At 39.4% G+C, this 23,509-nt stretch overlaps 1 protein-coding gene across 6 annotated transcripts in view; it reads right to left on the reverse strand.

The window, feature by feature from the left end:
- Window positions 1–23,509, reverse strand: part of DGKB (diacylglycerol kinase beta) — a 255,173-nt gene that overhangs the window by 189,076 nt on the left and 42,588 nt on the right. For all 6 annotated transcript variants that reach the window (XM_083468107.1, XM_083468109.1, XM_083468110.1 and 3 more), the window contains 8 exons: window positions 21,542–21,807; window positions 16,882–16,958; window positions 15,821–15,841; window positions 11,573–11,726; window positions 8,635–8,772; window positions 5,788–5,837; window positions 4,771–4,845; window positions 2,855–2,974 (listed from right to left, as the gene is read on the reverse strand). In XM_083468107.1, coding sequence (XP_083324233.1) covers window positions 2,855–2,974; window positions 4,771–4,845; window positions 5,788–5,837; window positions 8,635–8,772; window positions 11,573–11,726; window positions 15,821–15,841; window positions 16,882–16,958; window positions 21,542–21,611 — 705 coding nt within the window. In that variant the 5' untranslated portion in view covers window positions 21,612–21,807. The remainder of the gene's footprint in view (window positions 1–2,854; window positions 2,975–4,770; window positions 4,846–5,787; window positions 5,838–8,634; window positions 8,773–11,572; window positions 11,727–15,820; window positions 15,842–16,881; window positions 16,959–21,541; window positions 21,808–23,509) is intronic.

The raw sequence follows: 23,509 nt of genomic DNA on the forward strand, positions 1-23,509 counted from the left end.
AACAAGTCAAAAATGTAATGATCAGGGGGGCTATAGATATAGGAAAATCTATTAATTTAACATCATGGGAGGAATTATGGGGAAAGAATTGGAAATTCATGGCTTGTGAGACATTAAAGGAAAACCTAATCAATATGTTTTATAGATGGTATTTAGCACCAGGCAAAATAGCAAAAATGTATAAAACAAAAACAGGCCTGTGCTGGAGATGCAATAAAATGGAAGGGACACTCATACATATTTGGTAGACCTGTGACAAAATCAAATGTTCCTGGGATATAGTTTACGAAGAATTAAAGAAAATGTTTAAACAAAGTTTTGTAAAGAGAACTGAAGCTTTCCTGTTAGGGATAACAGACACAGATATCACAAAAGAAAATCAAAAATTATTCCTATATGCCACAGGGGCTGCTAGAATACTAATTGCCAGAAATGGAAAAAGGAAATTATGCAAACAAAAAAGGAATGGCAAGACAAATTATTAGATTATATTGAACTGGCCAGATTGACGGAAGCAATTAGGGAACAGCCCAAACAAAAGTTCCAGAAAGAATGGGGGAAATGTAGAGAATATTTTAAAAGCAGTACCCCCAAATAAATACCTGGTCTTGTTTCTGCAGGAAGATTGATGGTTCTTAGGTTACAATTTGGAAAAATCATGAAAATAATTCAAAAAAGAGACAGTTTAGAAGGAGAAAGTAGAAAACCGTCTACACGATGAAAGAAGACGAAAAAGAAGAATTTGGAATCAAAATACTGTATTGACAAATTTTTATTGTCTTTTTTGTTTTTCTGTTTGGTTCTGTTTTACTGTCTTGTTTGTTTTGCTTTGGGGGTCAAGGGTAGTGGTTTGTTCAGTTTTTGTTGTTGGAGTAATCGATTTATGTTCTAAATAATTTCAATAAAATTATTTTTTTAAAAGGGGAGAAGAGAACTGAGAATCATAGCATTACAAAAATGAGAAGAGACCCCTGTGGCCCTTCAGATCAACTCTGACCAGGCTGGTTGGGGCAAATTGGAGTTGAACAACATCTGCAGGGCTGCAAGTTCCCACCACTGGAATTCATGAAAATTATAGCTCAAAATTAAATGAGCGCAACTGGTTCCCCATACCTGATCTACACAGACTTCTCAACAGAAGTCTTGCCATTCCTAACTGTAGGGCTGCCATACGTCCAGATTTTCCTGGACATTAGAGGGATTCCAAAGGCGGAATTGATGTCCAGGGGGAATTTCTGAAAGGCGGCGCTTTGTCCTGGATCTTAGGCAAGTCAACAACAAAAAAGTGTTTCTGTAAAAAGAAAAGCTCACCAACCTTTGGGTTTTCCTTAAAAAGTGCAAAAAAAAACCTGGGGTCTTCCTTTAAAAATAACACTCAACAACTTTCAGGGTGTCCTGGTTTTAACTTTTTGAAATATGGCAACTCTACCTAACTGGGTATGCTAGGAATGGAATCTGACACCTTTCCCATGCAAAACATGTGCTCTACCTCTGGGCTGTAGCCCTTGGTATAAGGCAATCTAACTAAAGAATAAATATATTTCATAATGCTGAAGATATCAAAAGGGAACTGCACACTTTGTTCAATGAAATTGAAAGGCATCAAATACTTCTTGGGTTAGTATAAAAGAAATTAATTATTAAGTTTTTGTGAATTTTGTTTTCTAATGACTTTTACAAATAACATATTAAAGAAAACAACTTTTGATAGTTGCATTATGTAAATATGATCTAGTTAATTAATCCATGTAATTGCATTGTATCTTAATTGTTTTGTTCAGCATCCTAATTGTAGTACTAAGGGTGGCATAGAAATGCAATTATAATAATAATTATTACTATTATTAGTCAATTTTGCAGCTGCTCTGCAGACAAATCTCCCATTTATCCCAATAAGAGCTATGCCTTCAGAGAAGCTGCAAGAGCATGAACTAAATAAGGGAAATAATAAGAAAGTGAATGAAAAATAGGATAATTATTTCACAATAGCATCATTTTTCTTCAAGGCATTTAATATTTCCTTTCATGTATTTATATAGTTTTTCCAGACTAAAAAAGCTGTTAATTCAGTAAGAGAGCTGCACTTTTTAATGGATTATATAGAAATTATGGAATGCCAACTTTTTTGAGGGGGTGCCCTTATTTTATATAGCCAGTGGTTCCAAAGCTAAGCATGGTCATCACTTTAAAGTAGTATTTTTAAAAGAAAAATTGAGAGGGGCTAAAAGAAGCTTCAGAGGCCAGGTAAGAGATCCAGGAAGCAATCCAGAAAGACATTAGTCACATGACTGGCTTTTGCATTCTTCCTTTTTCCTATTAAAGAGAATCCCCACAGGGAATGATTGACACCAGAACCATGGCATGGGGGAGGCAGGTTTTAACCCTTTTCTACAGTCCTAATCCCTATCCAGATTGGGCAATTCTTCATGAGTGTTTGCATCTAGAAGAAAACTCCCAAATCCAGACACAATTTCAGCTTCCAAAGCAGTTCACAACAATAAAATTCTGTTTCAGAAAGAGTGATGAAACCCAACCCACAACAACACTTGTCAGTTAGGCATGGACTGCTGCTATACAAAGCATCCTATTATTTGTTTTAATGCTCTACAGAAGAGGGAGGGAGTAGGACTCTCATTTTTATAGCCACCCTATCATGTGTTATTTCCAGATTTCCAGGATAAAAGGAATACCAGGTCCCTTTAAAAGTTCTCAGAGGTGCCACTAAGGGTTTCGGCCTAAACAACCAAACAAAAAAAGCCATCATATGCTGGGTTTACACCAACTGACACAAGAGAAATGATATGATGGGTCGTGGTTCATTCATCCTTTGATTTATCTTTTTGGTGGCTCTTACACTCTCCAGTCCAAGCAACACTAAGAGTGGGATTGTAGTCATCCCTCCCTGGATCCATTCTTCCAAGGAAACGGTGCCATCATGGTCATAGTCAATTTCTTCCATCATCTCATGAAGAATCTGTTAGAATAAAGGAAGGAAATCAAATATTAAAGAAAATGACATCCATGAAAGCTGAGAACCACTTACTATACATGGAAATAGAAAGTGACATAAAGCTAAAACATTTTTTTTCTCACTTGAGACAATTTTACATTGGAATATGGAACAGTATAGCTTTTTAACCTATATTTGCTTTGTTTTGTTTCTCCATTTTCAAAAACAATGTTAGCGTCTTTTTCATCTCCCAGTAGAGCTTCCTTTAATTCTATAGCTGAAATTCTGACGAGCAAAGAGGGGAGTTTCGAAAAAGCACTTCGAAAAACAGACAGCTGCCTTATTTGTTTATATTAGTAAATTTACTTCTAATTTACTTATAATCATAAAAAAAGGAAAAGGGGAGATAAAACCTCAATACATTTAAGGCGTGCTTTTGTGAAAATTCTTGCCTGCTGTCATCTGAGAGCACCAGATCTCTACAAAATGATCAGTCTGGTCTGACTGGTGGATCCAAGGGCATGAGCCCTTTCCATCAGGCTGCATCTAAAGGAGAGGTGGTCTCAACTCCATTAGCTCAGCTGAACCCAGTTGCCAGTGGACTCTTCCCTACAGCTATGTCCATTGCACTCCATCACTATGTAATAGAACAAAGGAACTCAAATCTAAATATAATTATTTTCCTCTTCCCTTTTGATGCACAGCTCTTCACAGTTTCACTATCAAATGTATAAAAAGGGTGTAGTGTAATGATTTGTTGGGTCTCTGGACCGTAATAAAGATTGATGATGAAAAGGGTGTAGTTAGGGAAACAGACTGGAAAGCATACAAAAATATACCTGTACTTAATCCTCTCTGCCACACTTAATGAGTCACTTGCTGTACTTATTCCCTGAGCGGGCCTTGAAAGGATTTTGTTTTCTCCCTAGGCAGTCGTTCCATCAAGAGATTCTAAAACTTAAGTGCAACGGAAGGCACTCGTCAAGTTCAGAGATAAAGGGTTTGTGTGTTTAAAAAATACCTTGCATCTTATTTTAAGAGCTCAAATGGGGTAAACCTTTGTCCGTGACCCAAGAATGTTATCACGAGTATACAAAAAGTTACCCCCATTTTAATATGACAGCAGCAGGCAGAAGCTGCTGCTCTGACCACTCAGGACCATTTTCCAGTCATAAATGATGCCAAATTAAGTTCCTGTTACTTTGCTGTCTGTGGCAACATTAAGCCAAAAGGTTTAACTTCAAGCCACTCTGCTGCAACAGTAAAGCAGCTGGAGAAGGAGAGGTAAGCAGAGGTCAGAGAAAGGACTGCGAGCAGAGGGGTGTCCTATTTGCCATTCTTTGGTCCTCATGGGAAACGCATAAAACTAAATGTGATGCATTCTAGAGTGGCTAAATGAGAAACAGCTGTGGGCAACCTGAGGCAGCTCCATCTCCCTGGTGGCTACCCATAAAAGCAAGCCTTGACCAGGTTGATGTCAGCAGGTTCCAGGAAACCTTGTGAGATGGGTGGTTGGGTGGAGTCATGGTAAGAGTCAAGAGAATGAGTGGCATTGAGTGGAGAAGTGTGTTGTGGTAAGACACTAATAACAGCATACATTAGCAATTAATGACTTTTTAAAAATAACAATTTATTATAAATATTATGTAATATGTCCGCTGCTGTTTTAGTTTTATGTACATATTTTTTATATAACAAGTGCTATGGGCAATGATCTAAATAAGCAAGCAAACAAAACGTTAACCTTAAATCAAATTATTCAAAACAGTCCTTAGATACTTTCATTATTAATTAAATCATTGACCTGAAGAAATGCTTACTGGACTGAGTTCAGTGACATCCCATTCAAGATATTCTGCAACGTGCATCATCTGAGCGATAATGTTTTCCAGTTCCTAGGCATGAAAGCAAGATACATGATCCTTGTTAAACATACTTACAAAAATGCTAGTTAATTTATGAACATTTCTCCTTGAATTTAATGAAGTTAACTGAATTCTTTTAACACAAACTAAACAGGTATTTTAAAATTTAATTGACAATATTTTTTGGGTGTGTTGTTGTTTTTTGGTAAAACAAGCATTAAACATTAATTCATCTTGTTGAAATAACATAATAACATTTTAGAATTTTTGTACTGGAACATGACTGAAAGGGACTACAGAATCAAGCAGGGTTGGCAAGTATTGATGGCACAACACAGAAAGATCCATTTCTTGTTTAAAAGCCAGTTCCACAGATCTAAGCATATATGGGGTAAGGTAATCCTTCAAGTAAACTAGTTTCAAGCTGTTGAGAGCTTTATATACCAACAGTAACATCATGTACTGTTGCTCTCAGGAAAAACTGTGCAAATAAACATGGCTGTCTCTGTGGAGTCATGGAGGCAAATAATTATTTCTTTCTGCACAACTACATACAGCTTAAGTGCTTCATTCCAAGCTGCCACTTGAAAACTTTTTTTTTTAAAAAAATATGTTTATTTTCTTGCCTTGCTTATACAAATCCCTGTTTCATTTACATGGATTTCTTACATTGGCTTAAATCTAAAAGGTATTGTTCAGCAAGTGGAAAGAACTTCCTCACAAAGCAGTGGTTTTGTGAGATCACTTTGGTGATTTGTTCAGTGAGACTTAGTTCCCACTGACATCAGTTATGACTCAACAAGTGCAAACAGCTTAGTCGGGAACAGCTTAGTCGGGATCAAACTCTACAGCTGCAATTTTGATGAAACTATCTGTTGCGTATTTAACACAAACACCTGCAAATTCTTACAAATTTTCTGTTTCTGTCACATTACAACATTAACAAATGCTGCTATGAATTAATAAAATTACCGAGCTATCCAGGAAACCATTCCCATCTGTGTCATACAAGCGAAACATAACTAAGGAGAAAGAAAATATTAAAACCATGATGTAAGAAAGCAATGAGCTCATATTTTAAATTTACGTCATCAATAGACCAGAACCCTACTCAGAATTAAGCTATACTAAAAACCAATGGTAGAATTTACCATCCTCCCACATACTGCCACCATTTGCAGTATGCAAATGTGAAGGGAGCTGTAGTTCAATACATCTGAATGACCACAGTTTCCACAGCCCTGACTTAAGGTTTCACCCGAATCAACCTATCATATTTTTCTGAATGAGGGCAACCACATATATTTTAACTCCGTTTTCAGCAATATTTAAATATTAAATATTTTAAAAGCAAGAATATGTAATGAAACAGCAAATGCCCAACCTGGGAAATATTCACTAGAAGTGTCAATTCCCTTCCCTTCCCCACCCTATACCCTCCCCTTGAAAAACCAGGTTAGATCAATCATTGCAATCACCTATCATATGTAAGTTGGAGACTTGTACACATTTTACTTCCCCTCATAGCTTATTTCTTTTTAAAAAAATAATAACAATCATATGTTTGTACATAAAATGAATTTATATGCATCACATGTGAACTGGGTAATTTACAGGTATAGCCAATATCCATGTTTCTTGTAGAGTCATCACATGACTTCATAGGCCAGTTGTATCTGAGAGTGCTTAGCACACACATTCTTTGAGTTCCATAAATCTATAACCAGGGGACAGCCTGGGGTCCATGTGTGCAGAAGGAAATCAGTTTCTGTGAACCAGTCTTAGGCCCAGTTTGCATTCTATGATAAAAGCCTTGTAAAGTAAAGTAAAGTAAAGTAAAGTAAAATAAACCTTGGCTTAACATGCACAGGTGCTTTGCTTCTCTCCCACTCCTACTGGGCCACACAGGCAGCCACAAACAGACAAGTCAGAAGTAGCATAAGGCAAAAACAAACCTTGGCTTGCCACTCATGTTATATTTGGAGAGAAGCAAACCAGGAGCCTAGGTTGGGACAACACCACAAGCCAAACTTTCGTTTGTTCTTCCCCTGCATGGCACAGCCAATGTGTCAGGTGGGAGGAGGCAAGCACTCATGCACATTAAACCAAGGTTTATTTAAAACTGTAGTCCAACAGGGCATTGCAAACCAGGCCTTAAAAATCCATCCATCCATCTCTCATTCATGTACATGCACACCACACATTTTAATGAACTATAACAGAAAGGATCACATTAAGAACACAATACAGTTGGATCCATATGAATGAAATAGTCTTCATGATCTTCAGAAAATAAACTGCTTCACATGACATCCTTAGGCAAGTTATGTATTTTACAAACAGGACAAGAGTGTGTGTGTGTGTGGGGGGGGGGAATCTTATCTCTCAGCTTGCAGTGAACCTGAATCTCCAGCAGATAGAGCCTACCGTCTACAATTTCACAGCAAATGTTATTAACAACCCATACTGCTACCAAGTGCATCAAAGACCTGAAAACATTCAAGATCTTGGGTTTTTAATGAAAGGAGAGCAATTCAGTCAATATTACACACTTTTAACTCTTACTGATTCTTAAAGGAGGAGAAGGTCGGGACCCCAAAGGGCTTAATTAGATAGACTGAAAATTTTGGTCCACAGATTTGCGTAATGGGTTTATTTTGTGGGTACGGCAACCTTTCTCTTTGAGTTGCTTTTTACATTTAAATGACATCACGAGCTCAGCCGTACTTGCAGTCTAATGGAACAAAGATCCATCTTTGGCTTCCAACTGAGTTTGGATCATTTCCATTCTACAGGTAGCAAATCTGGAAAACATCATCTGGAAAACAAACTGCTTCAACAACCATTGATAATGGGTGATATCCAACAAGTTGTAATCAGAGGAGATTCATTGAAACCAATGGATTTAAGTCAACTGTAAATGGGTCTACTATGAATATGACCTGCATTGGATGTCGCCCAGGTGCTAATGGTCAGGCCCTTTCCTCTCAGAGCTTTTCTACAAAATGAGCTGAAATCAGTTTTATTAATCCAACATCTTTTAAGTATGTTAATTGTCAAAATCTGAAAAATCAGCTGATGCAGGGTTTGTGAAAATGTATCATGTCATTTTCATGTTAAGTTGATCACATTGATGAGTATGGGCCAGGATCAAATATTGATGTTACATTTTTTTATAAAGTGGGAAATTTGTGACATTCTGGCATTTGAATTTTCATAATTGATTGAATTCAATTAACTTTTACTCAGAGTAGACCCACTGAAATGGGTCCAACGGGTGTACTCTGAGTAAAACATCTCTATTTACAAATGATGATCCAAATAAATAGGTACTTGAGTTTATAAAACCTAAGACAGAAAGATGAAAGCAAAGCTTCAGAAAATCAATTTATATACAGTGGTACCTCGGGTTAAGTACTTAATTCGCTCCGGAGGTCCGTACATAACCTGAAGCTGTTCTTAACCTAAAGCACCACTTCAGCTAATGTGGCCTCCTGCTGCTGCCGCACCGCCAGAGCACGATTTCTGTTCTCATCCTGAAGCAAAGTTCTTAACCTTAAGCACTATTTCTGGGGTGGCAGAGTCTGTAACCTGAAGCGTATGTAACCTGAAGCGTGTGTAACCTGAGGTACCACTGTAGTCACATTATAGATATCTTCATATATGGGTCAACAAGCCTTGAATGGAGATTGTAACAAATTGTCATAAACATCTTTTACACCTCAAATTTGCAACAATTAGATACAAGTGCCATTGGTTAACTGAGTTTAAAACACACACACAAAACCAGCATGGATATACTTTACGTATACTACATACATTCTAGTTTGTCTTCAGGTCTTCCTCTTTCAAGAAGGGAAAGATAACAAACAATATCTTTCAACTGGATAACTTCTGGTATGTGCAAAGTGGAGGGCGGTGGGCGAGATGGTGTCATGCTTTTAGTAATTCGCAAACCTGAAATAATATTCACATTTTTTATTTTAAGAAAATGCTTACCAATAAAACAGAACTTTTTAAAAATGACTTCCCACATTTGATTTCCTGCCCAGAAAAACTTATTTCTCCTTGTAGCATCTGTGAAACCTGTCACCATTTTTTGTACCAATGATGGGCAAAACCTAGAATGGAGAATCACAGCCTCCTTTGGGCAGATCCTGTCTCTGGAGGGGCCCTCTCTAGCCTCCTTCACCCCCCACTACCCAAGTGAGCTTCCAGGGAGTGGTAGATTAGCATTTCCATTAGAAGGGAGGAAAACAGCAACAGAGGAATCTTTTCAGTAGCTGCTTTTCTTTCTTGTTAGAGACTGAGAAAGTGGCAGAAGAGTGGAGGGAAGTTGGAGAACAAGAGGATAAAGTTCAGCTAGGATAATAAAAAGGGAGTACAACGAATGTGGTATTCTATGTTCTTCTATTCCCACCAGTTTTTCAGATACAAATGTGAGGAAGAGAATAGCAGCTCTCCCAAACACCAAAGATGCCTGAACTCCTTAGCCTGGTGGAAAGCATCAGTTGAAAGCAACCTGCTGTTAAACACCTAAGAAAGGACAGGTACAGTTCTGGAAGGCAGGGTTAAGTGCAAGTGTAGATGGATGGAGAGGAGAGTCAGAAAGACCCCAGACCATTGATACAATGATAAACAGTCATTACTTCTCCCAAAGAATCCTGGGAACTGGTTTGTTAAGGGCACTGAGAGCTGTTAGAAGGCTGGTTTCCCCATTATAAAAACTGCAAACTAGAGCTTTTAACCATGCTCATAAGCATCTCTCTCTCTCTCTCTCTCTCTCTCTCTCTGTTTGACACACACACACACACACACACACACAGAGAGAGAGAGAGAGAGAGAGAGAGAGAGAGACTTTTGTTTAACACCCAGCTTAATGAGGAATTTCAACAAATCAAAAGGTTTCTCACTTCTTTTGTTAGGTGTCCAAATGTTTTTAATTAACAGTACTATGCTACTGGTTCTTTGCTCCGCAGGTTAACTGAGAATATTTGCACCTTCATGTAAACTTACCTGCCGTTATTTTTTAAAACAGCATAGTATAACTTGAATGTGCAACTTTTGTCTTTGAAGGCAATTTGGACACAAAAAGCCCTCTTAGAACACACCATTTATTTGCTTAGTGCAAGGAACAAAACCTAGTACATATTAATTAACAGCAATCCCCCGAACAGCACATTATCCAAACAAAAACAAGACAATTAAAGTCCTTGTACAAGCCACGGAAGTAATACAAATACAATCTGGTCCCAGTAATTTCAATGGGCATTGAGTGCTGGAAGGGGGAAAAAAACCCCTAAATAAGAACTAAGCTATATACTGAAGCACCCCAGTCCTTGTGCTTCAATAGAAAATGCAGAGGCCTACTATCCATTTAACTTTCGGTACTTAATGAATATTGTTGTGAGTTTGTGTGGGGCCAGATTTGCCTAAATTCCTGGGTACCAGATTCATCCCATAATGCGCTGCTCTGGTTCGCCAGAAGCAGCTTATTCATGCTGGTCACATGACCCGGAAGCTGTACGCCGGCTCCCTCGGCCAATAAAGTGAGATGAACGCCACAACCCCAGAGTTGGCTGCGACTGGACCTAATCGTCAGGGGTCCCTTTACCTTTTTAACCTGGATGTAGTAAATGTCAGATCTAATCAAGTTCTGATTAAACCTTGCTAAACACAGAACCCCCTCCAGATTTAGTTATGCTAACAAGCCAAGCCAACTTGTCAGTGCCAGCTGGATAGCCCATTAGCTGGAAAGGCCAGTGGTGGCCCATCAAGGAAACCATTAGAGGACAAGAGTGCCAGGCAAGGGGGAGTGGGGCCCATTCTTTCCTGTGTGCTAGTGGGCAGATGCAAAGCACAGGTTTAGCATTTCAACTTTGAACTATGTAGGCTGTGGGGAGGCCCCTAGTGTTGGTTAGCAGGTAGGAAGAGGAGGTGGAGGGGGCAGAACTCCATGTGAACTGGGGAAGACAGACTGGAACGAAGAGACACAGAGGATGGCTTTTCACTGTCCTTTGAATCCAATGCTGCCCTTAGGTGGGAAGCCAGACCCTCATAGGATGTGAATGCTCTGCAATCCCGCCATCTAGGGTCAGATTGTATATATGTCTAAATAAAACCCATATGTCATAAAGACATCACAGTCTCCGCTGTGCCTCATTGTCCCCAAAGGGAACACAGACCCTGGTAAGCATGCCTGCAGCCTCTGGAATCTCGCAACGCTCATGGGGCAGATGGTAAAAATATTAAGAGAGTAGGTGAATAAAACACTGGGAAGCACCTATGAAGCTTGGACCTAAGGTTGTCCACTGAGCATCTCGGGAGTCGAACTACATGTCCTGGTTCTGCTGAAAACATTGCTTTGAGAAGAGTGGTTTGGATTGGAGAATCAGCTGGGGGTATTAACCATTCCCCTGTCAAATTGTTGCCCGAACAATGGCTTTTCCTCCTACAACATTTCAAACATGTATTTGTTAAAGACTACATTCAGTACGGCTAACTCCAGCAAAGCTCCTGGCGTGACCCTTTATCCCTCTCTGCCCAAATTGAAGTTGTGACTGCTGTTTTTCTCCCTCTCCCACTAGCTGAAGGCTGAGTCATCCCTAAAAGATGTGAGTCACTAAGGAGTATTAAAGCCTTTTCATTAAATCCTCGATCAGGCAGCACGTTAACCAAAACAATAACGATAGGTCCAGTAATAACAATAACAAAGACAGCCAAACACCACATTTTATCTATTTATTTATTTACTTACCTCCTGGAAGGAGCGGGGGCTTATTCTTTACCATAGGACTACTATAAGGGATCTTGCTGCCAAATGAGGTAAATAGGTGCTCACAAAATTCTTCTGGGAGGTCAGCCTCCAGGAAAGTCTTCATAAATAACTTGAATCCTTCTAAGTCAATTGTCTGTAGAAGAAGACAGGGAATTATCTATACCTGAGTATTTTAGGATGAAACGTAATGTTTTGTTTTGAAAGGTGGGACATAAATTTCTAAAAAATATATAAAGATCATTGCAGGCACAAGGCCTCTATCACACATGGGATGTGCACACATATGACCATTTTTCAACTGACACTGAATTCAATCAATCAATCTTTATTACGGTCCAGAGACCTAACAAATCATTACAACTCAATACACAATTCATACAGCCTACCTCCAGGTTAAGCAAGCATTTTGTTTAGAATATAGGGCTCATTTGTTCTTGCAGCCACCGATAAAAACTTTGCCACTGCTAACGTTCCAGCATTTGTCTGGTCTTCCAGTAGGAACCTGACATAGTGAGCCTCTGATTTTCCCGGGAAAGGTACCAGCAAGGGTAGTATCAGTTCAGCCCTGGCTTGCTCATATTTTGCACAATGCAACAAAATATGTTTTATGGAATCGATGTCTTGAGCACACAAGCAAAGTCTGCCCTGGTAGGGAACTCCTCTCAACCTGCCAGACACTGAATTCTATATTTCTTTTATACTTATTGACCCAGTTTGTATGTCACAGCAAACCAGACAATGATCCACAGTGAACACACCTATCTGAGCTGTCTGTTTCCTCCACATACTAGCGAGGACATGACAAACCATGATCCCTGGCCTTAGTGTTATGTCTAAACCAGAGATAATACTTGTTTCACTCCAGCACCCTGCAATGCAGGAATCACAACTAAAGCATCCATGACAGATGGTCATATGTTTAAAAACTTCCAATGAAGGAGAGTACACAGCCTCCCAAGGGAGTCTGTTCCACTATCAAACAGCTCTTACTGAAAGAAAGTTCTTCCTGATGTTTAATCAGAATCTCCTTTCTTGCAACTAGAATCCACTGGTTTGAGTCCTACTATCTGGAGCAGGAGAAAACAAGCTTGCTCCATTTCCCATGTGACAGCCCTTTAGATATTTGAAGACTATCAGCACATCTCCTCTCAGTCTCCTCTTTTCCAGGCTAAACATACCCAGCTCTCTCAACTGTTCCTCCTAAGGCTTGGTTTCCAGACCCTTGATCATCTTGGTTGCCTTTCCCTGCACATGTTCCAGCTCGTCAATATCCTTCTTAAATTGTGGTGCCCAGAACTGAAAACCGTATTCCACGTGTGGTCTGAGCAAGGCAGAATAGAGTGGTATCATTACTTCCCTTGCTCTGGACACTGTACTTTGGCTGATGCAGCCTATGATAGCATTAGCTTTTTTTGCTGTTTTAAAGGGTAAAAGGTAAAGGACCCCTGGACGGTTAAGTCCAGTCAAAGGCGACTACGGGGTTGCGGTGCTCATTCACTTTCAGGCCAAGAGAGCTGGCGTTTGTCCACAGACAGATTTCTGGGTCATGTTGCCAGCATGACTAAACCGCTTCTGGTGCAAAGGAACACCATGACAGAAACCAGAGTGCATGGAAACACTGTTTACCTTCCCGCCGAAGTGGAACCTATTTATCTATTTGCACTGGCATGCTTTCGAACTGCTAGGTTGGCAGGAGCTGGGACAGAGCAACAGGAGCTCACCTCGTTGTGTGGATTTGAACTGCCAACCTTCTGATCGGCAAGCCCAAGAGGCTCAGTGGTTTAGACTACAGCACCACCCGCATCACTGTTGACTCAACCCAATGACAAGCACTGGACACACACACCCCACCCCTCCAGCAATAGTCAAACTCTTAACTATCTATGGTTCAACACTGTTGATGCTGATTTTTGTGGCAGGAGGAGGGAGGGAAACTTATTAAGTACTGATGCTAAAGGTGCAGCACTTCTCCATCACACAAATTTCATCCTTGGTCTTCTAAACAACAATATTAGAAAATAGCAATCTGTTTTACATACTTTTAGATTAAGACTGCAAGTTCTTCCAGTCTGGTAAGGAGCAACTTCTTATTTGTATGAAGACAAAGAACGCAGTACACAACACCAGAATACAAAGCTAATGAAATAGCGGACTCTGCATCTGTGATGTCTTGGAAGAAATATCCTGAGAGCAGTTTTAATGGGAGAGGTAAGCTTATTCATTTTTACAGCTGGTGGTCAAGAATAGTCATCCACTTCATTATGTCCCTGCGTCACCAAGCTTGTGGGAACAATGTGAGGTAAGAATTATTAGTCCGCACTGTCCTCTAAGCACATCCGCACACTCCTGCTCTGTGTGTCATGGCAAACACACTAAAAATAAATTGCAATATCTATATGCAAACAGCTACAAATAATGGGTTACCTCTTTTCCCTAATTGCAAGGGAAAGCAAGCAAGATGCCTTTGCCCTACATAGTCCGACAAAAGCACAGGCACCATAATCCTAAATGAAAACAGTATGAGAAGAGAGGGGTGGTGAATCATACTGAAATCATTTACGACACCCATAACAAAAAATCATGTCTGGCATAATTTAGAGAATATTATTAAGCATGACAATAAGAGTGATACATGCACAATGACTTTCAGGCTGCACAATATATTTTGTTGAAGCATCCCTATAAAGTTCTTTTAAGTCCAAGAGGCTGATGACTAGTAGGTATACAAATACAAAGGACATAGTTCCTCATTCTCGAGGTGTACAATGTGAAAATAGCCAAAGGAGGTTCAAAAACATGCAAGACAGTATACAAAGAAATATATTTCTATTGCTATAACTTAGTCTATTCTTTCCCACGCGCTTAGGTGGGATCTACACACATATAAAAAACACCGTGAAAATGCTTTTTTGAAAAAAAAAAGTTTCAAAAAATACATTGAATTTTGCATAGCTCACTGTCGCCATCTAGTGTCACATTTGTATATTTCACTTTACAACACATTTGAAAAGTTTTATTTGCAGCTGTGTAACTTCAAAAGCATGTCAAAGTGCAAGTAGATAAATAGGTACCGCTCCGCCGGGAAGGTAAACGGTGTTTCCGTGTGCTGCTCTGGTTTCACCAGAAGTGGCTTAGTCATGCTGGCCACATGACCCAGAAGCTGTACACCGGCTCCCTCGGCCAATAAAGTGAGATGAGCACCACAACCCCAGAGTCGGTCACGACTGGACCTAATACACGACTGGACCTAAGCCATTCTACAACCAATGAGGTTGATTTGGATTCTCAACCAATCTACTTAAATTGGCTCTCCCCCAACCTCTTCTGAGGCACAATTCAGCATTCACACTCTATTGACTGGACCTAATGGTCAGGGGTCCCTTTACCTTTTTAAACTGAGTCCTTACTCCTCTAAATGGGACCACAAAATAGGAGCCAATCTATCTCACTATCAAGAGACCTTTCTAAGTTAAGGGGTCATTATGAACAAGGGTGACAGGGTAGAAGAACATCTCATTCTACTACAGATAAGGACTTTGACAAAAGCAAGTCAGACACACCAGCTTAAAGCCACAGTTTTACAAAATATGGACCAAGACAATGAATCACTAGTCTCTAGTTCCAGCAATATCTATAAGACCCAGTGTCATGAATTAAGCTTCTCCGCTATTCTGTGACTGGAGTTTATAAGGATAATTAGGCAACTAGATAATGCATTTCATGTGAATTCTGAAAATCTGATTGTTCATATACATAATGCTCTATCCATCTCTTTTGGAAAAAATAACATACAGTCCAATCCTGATCTCCACGAGTATTCCAATGTGCACAGAATGCAATTATAAGTAGTCTTACTTACGCCATATAATACAGGAGCTGTTCTGTACATACCACAAGGATGCAATCTTAACAGGAAAGTTCATGTCTACGACAGCACAATGGAGACCCTGCCTTTGCAGGGTCCAACAAAACATGTGTGTCTTCACCTTTCACACAAAACAGCGGCAATAAAATCTATTCATGAGTTTCCCAACAAACAACGGTGCAGGTGGGGTGGAACAGTATGAAAGTGAAGTAACCATGAAGTCAATAGTCTACATTTTCTATAACATTTTTGCAGAGGCGCATGCAACTAGAAAAAAGTATCAAGAGTTCTGCAAAGCTCCATAAAATCAGTAACATGCCAGATATATTATAAACAAACAAAAAACCACCAACAGTGCTTACTTGTTTAAGAATATCTTGCTTCTGGAGTGCATGAAAGAAAAGAAGAATATATAAATAATAGTAATAAAGTCCAGCAATTCTGAATTTCTTTTCTTAAAAAAAACAGCATTTTCAGCTGAAAGTCATTTTACAACTATGAAGATCAGAAAGTCAAAATGTGCAAAGTGATAATAAGTCTCTTTATATGTAGTTAGTAATAAGCATAAAGAAATTGTTCTAGCACAAACTAACGAATGGTATAAACTTTGGATAGCCCCTTTTTTGGCCATGTAGCAATGTCACTTCATTTGCATATGAATTAGCACACCAGGAAGGCACAAGTTACCATGTCTGGTGTGGGTCTGGAAAATCGCTAATGTTGCAGGAGTACGATTGAAGGGTCCAGCTGAAACAAGACCCCAAACGGGTAAGTTCTGATTGCTTGTTTCCACCATTTTTAAGGTAGGTGTGCAAGGAACTGCTATATTTGTACTGAGTGTTCCCGGTGACCAAGCTCCCTTTACTGATCTAATTACACCCAACTCTGCCCAATTTCTCTCACTTGACAAAGGTGAATCTCTCTCTCTATGGTTCTAAATGGGATTCAGCAGCATCTCACACTCATCATCACAACCATCCATTGATTTCATTCCCATTTTACAGGTAAGGAATTGAATGAAATATTGCACACACAACCACAATCAGGATATGGCTCAAAACTGCCACGCAGCCACATTTAGGTTCTGTATGCAAGGCACCACCTGCCTATAAGTTATATGCATGTGGGCTCACTGCATGGTCTTGCCAAAATCATGGGCACAGAATCCACATAGGTTTATTCAGTTCACAAAGCAAAAACCATGCATAGAGGGGGGAGACCAGCTGCCAAAACCCCGACTGCAGCTCTTTGCACAGGGCTGTTGATTTGCCAGAGTCCAACTTTAAATCAACTGGAGCACAAAGTGTCAGGCAACTTTAGAAATTGAAAAGAGAGCAGAAAAAGTAATCCTGCAGAAGGCAAAACATTAATTTCAATCAAGTAGTGCAAATATCTAAAAGTTAGAAAAGACAGACAAAGTTACCCCTTCAGGATTGTACTTTGCTAGCACACCATTACCATGGAATTCTTCCAAAACATCCTTAATTTTCTTTGTAGAATCTGAAAAAACAATGACGGATGACATCAATTTATTCATCTTGTACAAAACAAGGAATACAAAGTACAGTATATTTAAATCAGTCATCCACCCCTAAACCAAAGCCTGTTTTCAACAAATGGTCAAAATTTCAGTCCTCCAAATGAACAGAAGGAAAACCAACAGAATGGCAGAAGATTTGTTGTTGTTGTTGTTGTTGTTTAGTCGTTTAGTCGTGTCCGACTCTTCGTGACCCCATGGACCAGAGCATGCCAGGCACTTCTGTCTTCCACTGCCTCCCGCAGTTTGGTCAGACTCATGTTTGTAGCTTCAAATACACTATCCAACCATCTCGTCCTCTGTCGTCCCCTTCTCCTTGTGCCCTCCATCTTTCCCAACATCAGGGTCTTTTCCAGGGCAGAAGATTAGATAAACATTAATGAATAACAACACTTGCATAGGCTGAATTATAAACATTAATGCTTCTCCCAGCAGTTATTTAAAGGCTACTTATTGCTGCCTAAATCATACTACTACAATACTATCCACAATATAGAGTGAGTACCAACAGAATGATACCCAAGGATTCCCAGACAATATTGAAGCAAAATTCTTTTAAGTCCTAGAGAAAAAAAATAGGTTTTTCCAAGAACAGCCTGAAAAAAATTAGCAGTTCTCTGTCCCATCCTTCATCAGAGATGTCTGGTAGAAAAGCAAGGACAGGAGGCATGGGGATCACAAGGAGCCTAACATTATGACCCTATAGGAAACGTTTAAGATTTCAGAACCACAAATGAGGAATAGCAAGCTTAGAAGAACAAGAGGTCAACGAGTTTATAATCTAAAAAGAAGAGCAATATATAATTACTAATAGGTTGTGGAAAATGTAAACTGGAACCTAAAATTCGTGAGTTACATGAAAATGTAAACTGGATCACAGAAGTCTTGAGTAGAATTGTTTGGAACAGATTTTGTAAATATTTGGTGACAATGCCCTAGAATCATAATACTGTACTAGAAAACGGATATTTTCGTGACTTACAATGTTTCTCAGTTATCTGCTTCATAGTGTTCTTGTGTTTATACTTGTACACAAATTGCAACAGCTGGTGTTTTAATTATTAGTTTCAATGCTTAGTTCTTTAGACGTGTTTGCATTTTATACTCAAAGGCTAGTGGCTGATGCAAATGGCAGCCATAGCAAAAGCAGTTCAGCCAGAGACTGTGGCGCTGGGGGAGAAAAGGGGATGAACCTTTTTCTCTCTGTTCCATGGTCTCAATGAAAGTTGCACACGCAAAGTGCTGCTACTTGCCACGTTAGGGGAAACTTGCACACAGAATGCAGGTCAAAGTGTCAAAGTAGGGGTTTTTGTGTGTCTTACATGTGTGAAAGAAATTTATCAGGGTCAGCCTTCTCCAGCCCGCTATCCTCCAGATGTTAGATTACAACTCCCATTAGCCTCAACAAGCACGGCTGTTGTTATAGTCCAAAATACATGAAGGCCACCAAGTTGGGGAAGGCTCATTTAAACTAAACATGAACTCCATTCTTGATTCAGTATATGGAACCATGAAGCCTCATAACCTAAATAAACATTCACTATCAATGGTACCTTACAAATCTAGAACTGGTTTGTAAAACATGGACACCGTAAGTCTGCATGATGCATTATGCTATCTAGTTTTCAAATGCAGTGGATGTCCAGAAGGACGCAAATGTACAATTGTGTATACACAATGCCTGATTTTACCTTCCTTGCACTTCATAGGATGCTGTTTCCAAGGACTTCACAACTTTTGGGGGACATAGCAGCCAATACCAGAAGGCACCTAATATTAAGATTGCTTTGCATTCTGTTGATGTGAACATCGCAAATTTACTGAGTACAAGTTTCAGAAAATCAGGGATTGTGACAATTTAAGTATCAATTATAGTAGTACCTCGGGTTAGGAGGTCCGTTCTTAACCTGACACTGTTCTTAACCTGAGGTACCACTTTAGCTAATGGGGCCTCCCGCTGCTGCCATGTGATTTCTGTTCTCATCCTGAAGCAAAGTTCTTAACCCGAGATACTATTTCTGGGTTAGCGGAGTCTGTAACCTGAAGTGTGTAACTTGCGGTACCACTGTATCCATAAAACAAGAACAAAAATCAAGTAGCTTTTAATTTACTCCCTATATCCTGTTTCCAAACCTATGGGGTTTTGTGAGGGCATAACATTTGTTTTTATTTTTTTGCAATCTAATTTTCCAATATTATTTTCAAAGTGATTTATGCTGCAATCCTAACCTCCCCTGCCCCCACCGTGCCCTTTATCTGGGAGTAAGCCTCATTGAATTCAAGGGGACTTACTTCTGAGTAGACACAGTTGGGATTGTGCTGTGATGTATGTGCTGGTACTTTCTGGATGTACAGAAAAAGCAAGTGCCCATCAAAATATGCCCCCACCCCAGTGCACAAAAGGCAACAGGTTCTCTTTAAGAGCAAAGAGTTGCCACTGCTATGGCTTCAATTTATTGAATTAAGAATCTGAATTCTAATTCCACCCACACCAAGTGGAACTCTAAAATACCGAAGGAAATGGAGAAATAAGAATTCTTCCAGTTAATGGCTGTATTTACAAGCAACCCCCTCACTTAATTAACAAGAATGGGGATGGAGAGGTTAGCAAAAAAATTGCAAAATGAACCTCAAACCTTCCTAATACAAGACATAAAAAATCAAAGTTTTTTTCCTCTGCTGTAAACTAGACTGTCTATTGCATTTTCTGAAAGCAGAGTTTTTATTATGTACTTTCCCTTATGTGTACGCCTTGCGAAAATGTCTACACAGCAAACTGGATAGATGCAAGGTATAAAAAGTGCTAACCCAAAGTGAGAGGATGTGGGCTGATTTATATCAGTTGCATCTCAGAAATGTCTTATATTATACAAAAAGAGTTAACAGGCTGCTTGCAATAAACAAATAGCGCTGGCTTCATATATCTTTGCTTGTTTCCGAGGGTAATTAATATGCTGCAAACACAATGGTTAGATCAGAATGAAGTGTGATTTGTTAGGAGAAAGGGAGAAAAATAGCTTCAAAATTTTCCAGTGAGAAAGAGCTAAAAGGTTTTGCATATACTGTACCTAGAATACGTCATTCAGTCACTTTAATAGCAGTTTCTTTTCAATTTACATTAGCTGGGCTTGAATTGAATTTCAAGTCTGGATCAAATTTTGCCCAGTGTTCTGAACAAAATGTCAAAGAGCCAACTTTATCCTAGTCAAACCAAATTTTAGAAACAGAACACTTTAAAAAAAAAAAGAAAGAAAGCTATCAAGACGATTCTGGGATTCCAGGTTGTACCCCAAAATTGGTTTCCTTGAAATGAAGAAGACAGGTTTATGGCATTTCTATGATGTAAGGTTTTATTTACATATGCATGGAGGCTGAACATAAGATAGAAATTTGCAACTTTAAAACCCCAGCAGATCCTGTTCTCCCATTAGGTTTCTAGGCAGCTACAGTACCAATGCCGTAGCACTGAATTGTCACAAAGAACAATCTTCTTTATTTCCCCCCCCCCAAGACTGTCATTCTATTCCCATTCTCTCTCTCACCCACACCCACACCAATGATATGACCTCTAGCCACAGGTTTCTAACCAGCGGACTTGCAGGACTCTATTTTCAGCAGTCTCTCTCTCAACAAAGAAAATCTACTCCAGATTTTCTTTCCTTCTGCTTCAGATTAAGCTGCAAAGCCTCTGGATACACAGTCATCTAGCCTCTGGCCATACTTACTTGCCAGAGTACAAAATATCCTGGCCCCTAGTATGGTAGCTGGTGGTTTTATTGAAAACTTTAAACAGGCAGCAGAGAGATCGTAGGAAATTTAAGATTTCTTTTTATCTCGCCTTGGAAAAGCACAAAGGTATAAATGCATGAGCTACTCTATATATCATTTTCAGACTGAGCACATAGCCACTTGAGCTCAAGGAGGACCAATCATCACCGGATCAGGGCCACTTGCAGTGAAACAACTACCTAACCGAAATGTAGGCACAGAAAACAGATCTAGGCCTCTATCATCAGTTTTCAGAGGCCTTTCATTAATTGATACCGAGTTTTGGAAGAGTTCCCAGTAATGGGAACCTTTCTGCATTCAAGAGTCTATTGTCAAGGCAGAATATATATATAAACACAGTTGTACCTTGGAAGTCGAACGGAATCAGTTCCAGAAGTACGTTCAACTTCCAAAATGTTCAGAAACCAAAGTGTGGCTTCTGATTGGCTGCAGGAAGTTCCTGTAGCCAATCGGAAGCCGTGGAAGCCCTGTCGGACGTTTGGCTTCCAAAAATAGTTCGCAAACCGGAACAGTCACTTCTGGGTTTGCGGCATTCGGGAGCCAAAACATTGGAGAACTAAGCTGTTCGAAAACCAAGTACAAACAGACACACACACAACTGAATAATTTCTCTCTATATATACATATATTTACTTACAAAAAAATTGTTATGACATCAAATTGCATTTGGACACTTTTATGTCTTACATTTTCATATAGCTGAAAATTTGATACAAATACACAGAATTATAAAAGTTTAAAAAAATTGAGTACTTACATTCTGCATACTTCTGAAGCTGAGAGAATTCCGAAGGACTGAGGTTAGCCCATTTCTCCGTGTTCATCATAATGATGGCAAAGTGCAGTTTACATACCAGTCTTGTTGTCTGCTTCAAGCGGAGGTAATCAAAATACCCCCCCAGCAGTTTTTACAGTTTAGTTTCTCAAATTATCAGATATCCAGGAAGAAGAAAATCAATCTGCGCTAACTTCTAGATGGTGCCAATTTTCTGAAGCTTCTGGCACTGATGGTATATGAAAACACTGTTAAAAGAAAAGCAAAAGCCACGATTAGGAGATGCAGAAATGTGCATGTGCTGCTTTTGATGATATATGCTAAAATATTCCTAAACATTCCACGAGTATGGCAAATCATTTTGGTCTGCCACAACCACCAACAGCTTTAGACATGGGAAACTGCCAGACTTTATGCAGTTAGTTGCCCTCCAAAGTTTTATGCTTTATTAGGTATACTTTTTAGTTACACTTTTCAGAAGTCAACAATGCTGAAGATCATGGCTGGAATTTTGACCCTAATGTCATGACAGTCAAGCAGGTTTCACACACTGCATGAGAAGGAACTAGGATCTCTGGACAACAGTAAGACTGGACCCTGCTATATACTCATCAAATGACAACTTCATTTCAAATTATGGATGTTGAAGAATTCAGACAGAAAAAGAAAATGTCTATGTTCTCTGACTCATCCCATGTCTAGAAGAGAAATCAATCCAGCAACTATGATTGGCATTCATTGTTGTCAGTCTGCAAGCAATACATGACATTTCTCCCCTTTTGCATTGGGTTCCCTATAATTATGTAAAATTCCACCACAGCAGCCAGTGAGATGAATGACATAGCTTTTCAGAAACTGGAGTGCAGCGGAACAGAAGCAATGGTACATGCAGCAAACAAGTTAGAATGGAAACCGATGGCTTCTTATATCCGTAACTTCAAATACACATTTTAAACATATATTAAAAATTGATTGCACACACGGTAATCCTTGCACTAACAGAACATTCAGGCAGCGCTACTTCGGATACAACTGTTAAGATTCAAAAAAGTTTAAGAATGCAAGTTAAATCTGCAATGTGTTAGGAGGGAACACACTTTCAACAAGGATAGGAAGATTTCTTTATATAGAAAAATGTGAGCCGGAAAATATCCATGACATACTGTTCAATAACTTGCAGAGCAGAAGTAAAAGCTTATATAACATATAACCCAGACAAGGATGGTTAAGAATTAGAATGGTACATGTTGTGATAGGAACCTTCTTCAAACCTCTGTGCTACTTTTCCAGGGCTGTTCCAGTGGAATTCATGCCCCTATGCCAAGCATGCCACCTAATAAACTATTTTAGAGCTTTTCACCTCAAGGTGTAATACGGATGTGTCTCAATAGAAGCTTTCATCCTCTTTTATCCTAGTCTCTCCCCCAATTGTTTTATTAAAACAAGGATCCTACTGCACCAAAGTCAATAATTACTGAAGGAGTTCCCTTGGAGACTTTTATTTTCTGGATTCAGCATCTAAACCTGGCATTAATTAGTTGGCAAGCAGAATAAAGCACTCTCTCAGCTCAGCTGGCACCTTTGCTTCCTAAATCATATTTTCCCCTCATATGCCAAGTTGTTAATTATTTTGAGATGTAAAAAAAATTTGCAGTAAACGAACAAATGAACTGTAATAGTTTCAGAGGAAAGGGATTCTGGTGAACAATACAGTGGTACCTCGGGTTAAGTACTTAATTTGTTCTGGAGGTCTGTTCTTAACCTGAAACTGTTCTTAACCTGAAGCACCACTTTAGCTAATGGGGCCTTCTGCTGCCGCTGCACCGCCACCACACGATTTCTGTTCTCATCCTGAAGCAAAGTTCTTAACCCGAGGTACTATTTCTGGGTTAGCAGTCTGTAACCTGAAGCGTATGTAACCCGAGGTACCACTGTAATGGTCAAAAGATT

Source organism: Podarcis liolepis, assembly GCF_965112155.1.
Source record: "Podarcis liolepis genome assembly, chromosome: 12".
Lineage (NCBI taxonomy): Eukaryota > Metazoa > Chordata > Lepidosauria > Squamata > Lacertidae > Podarcis > Podarcis liolepis.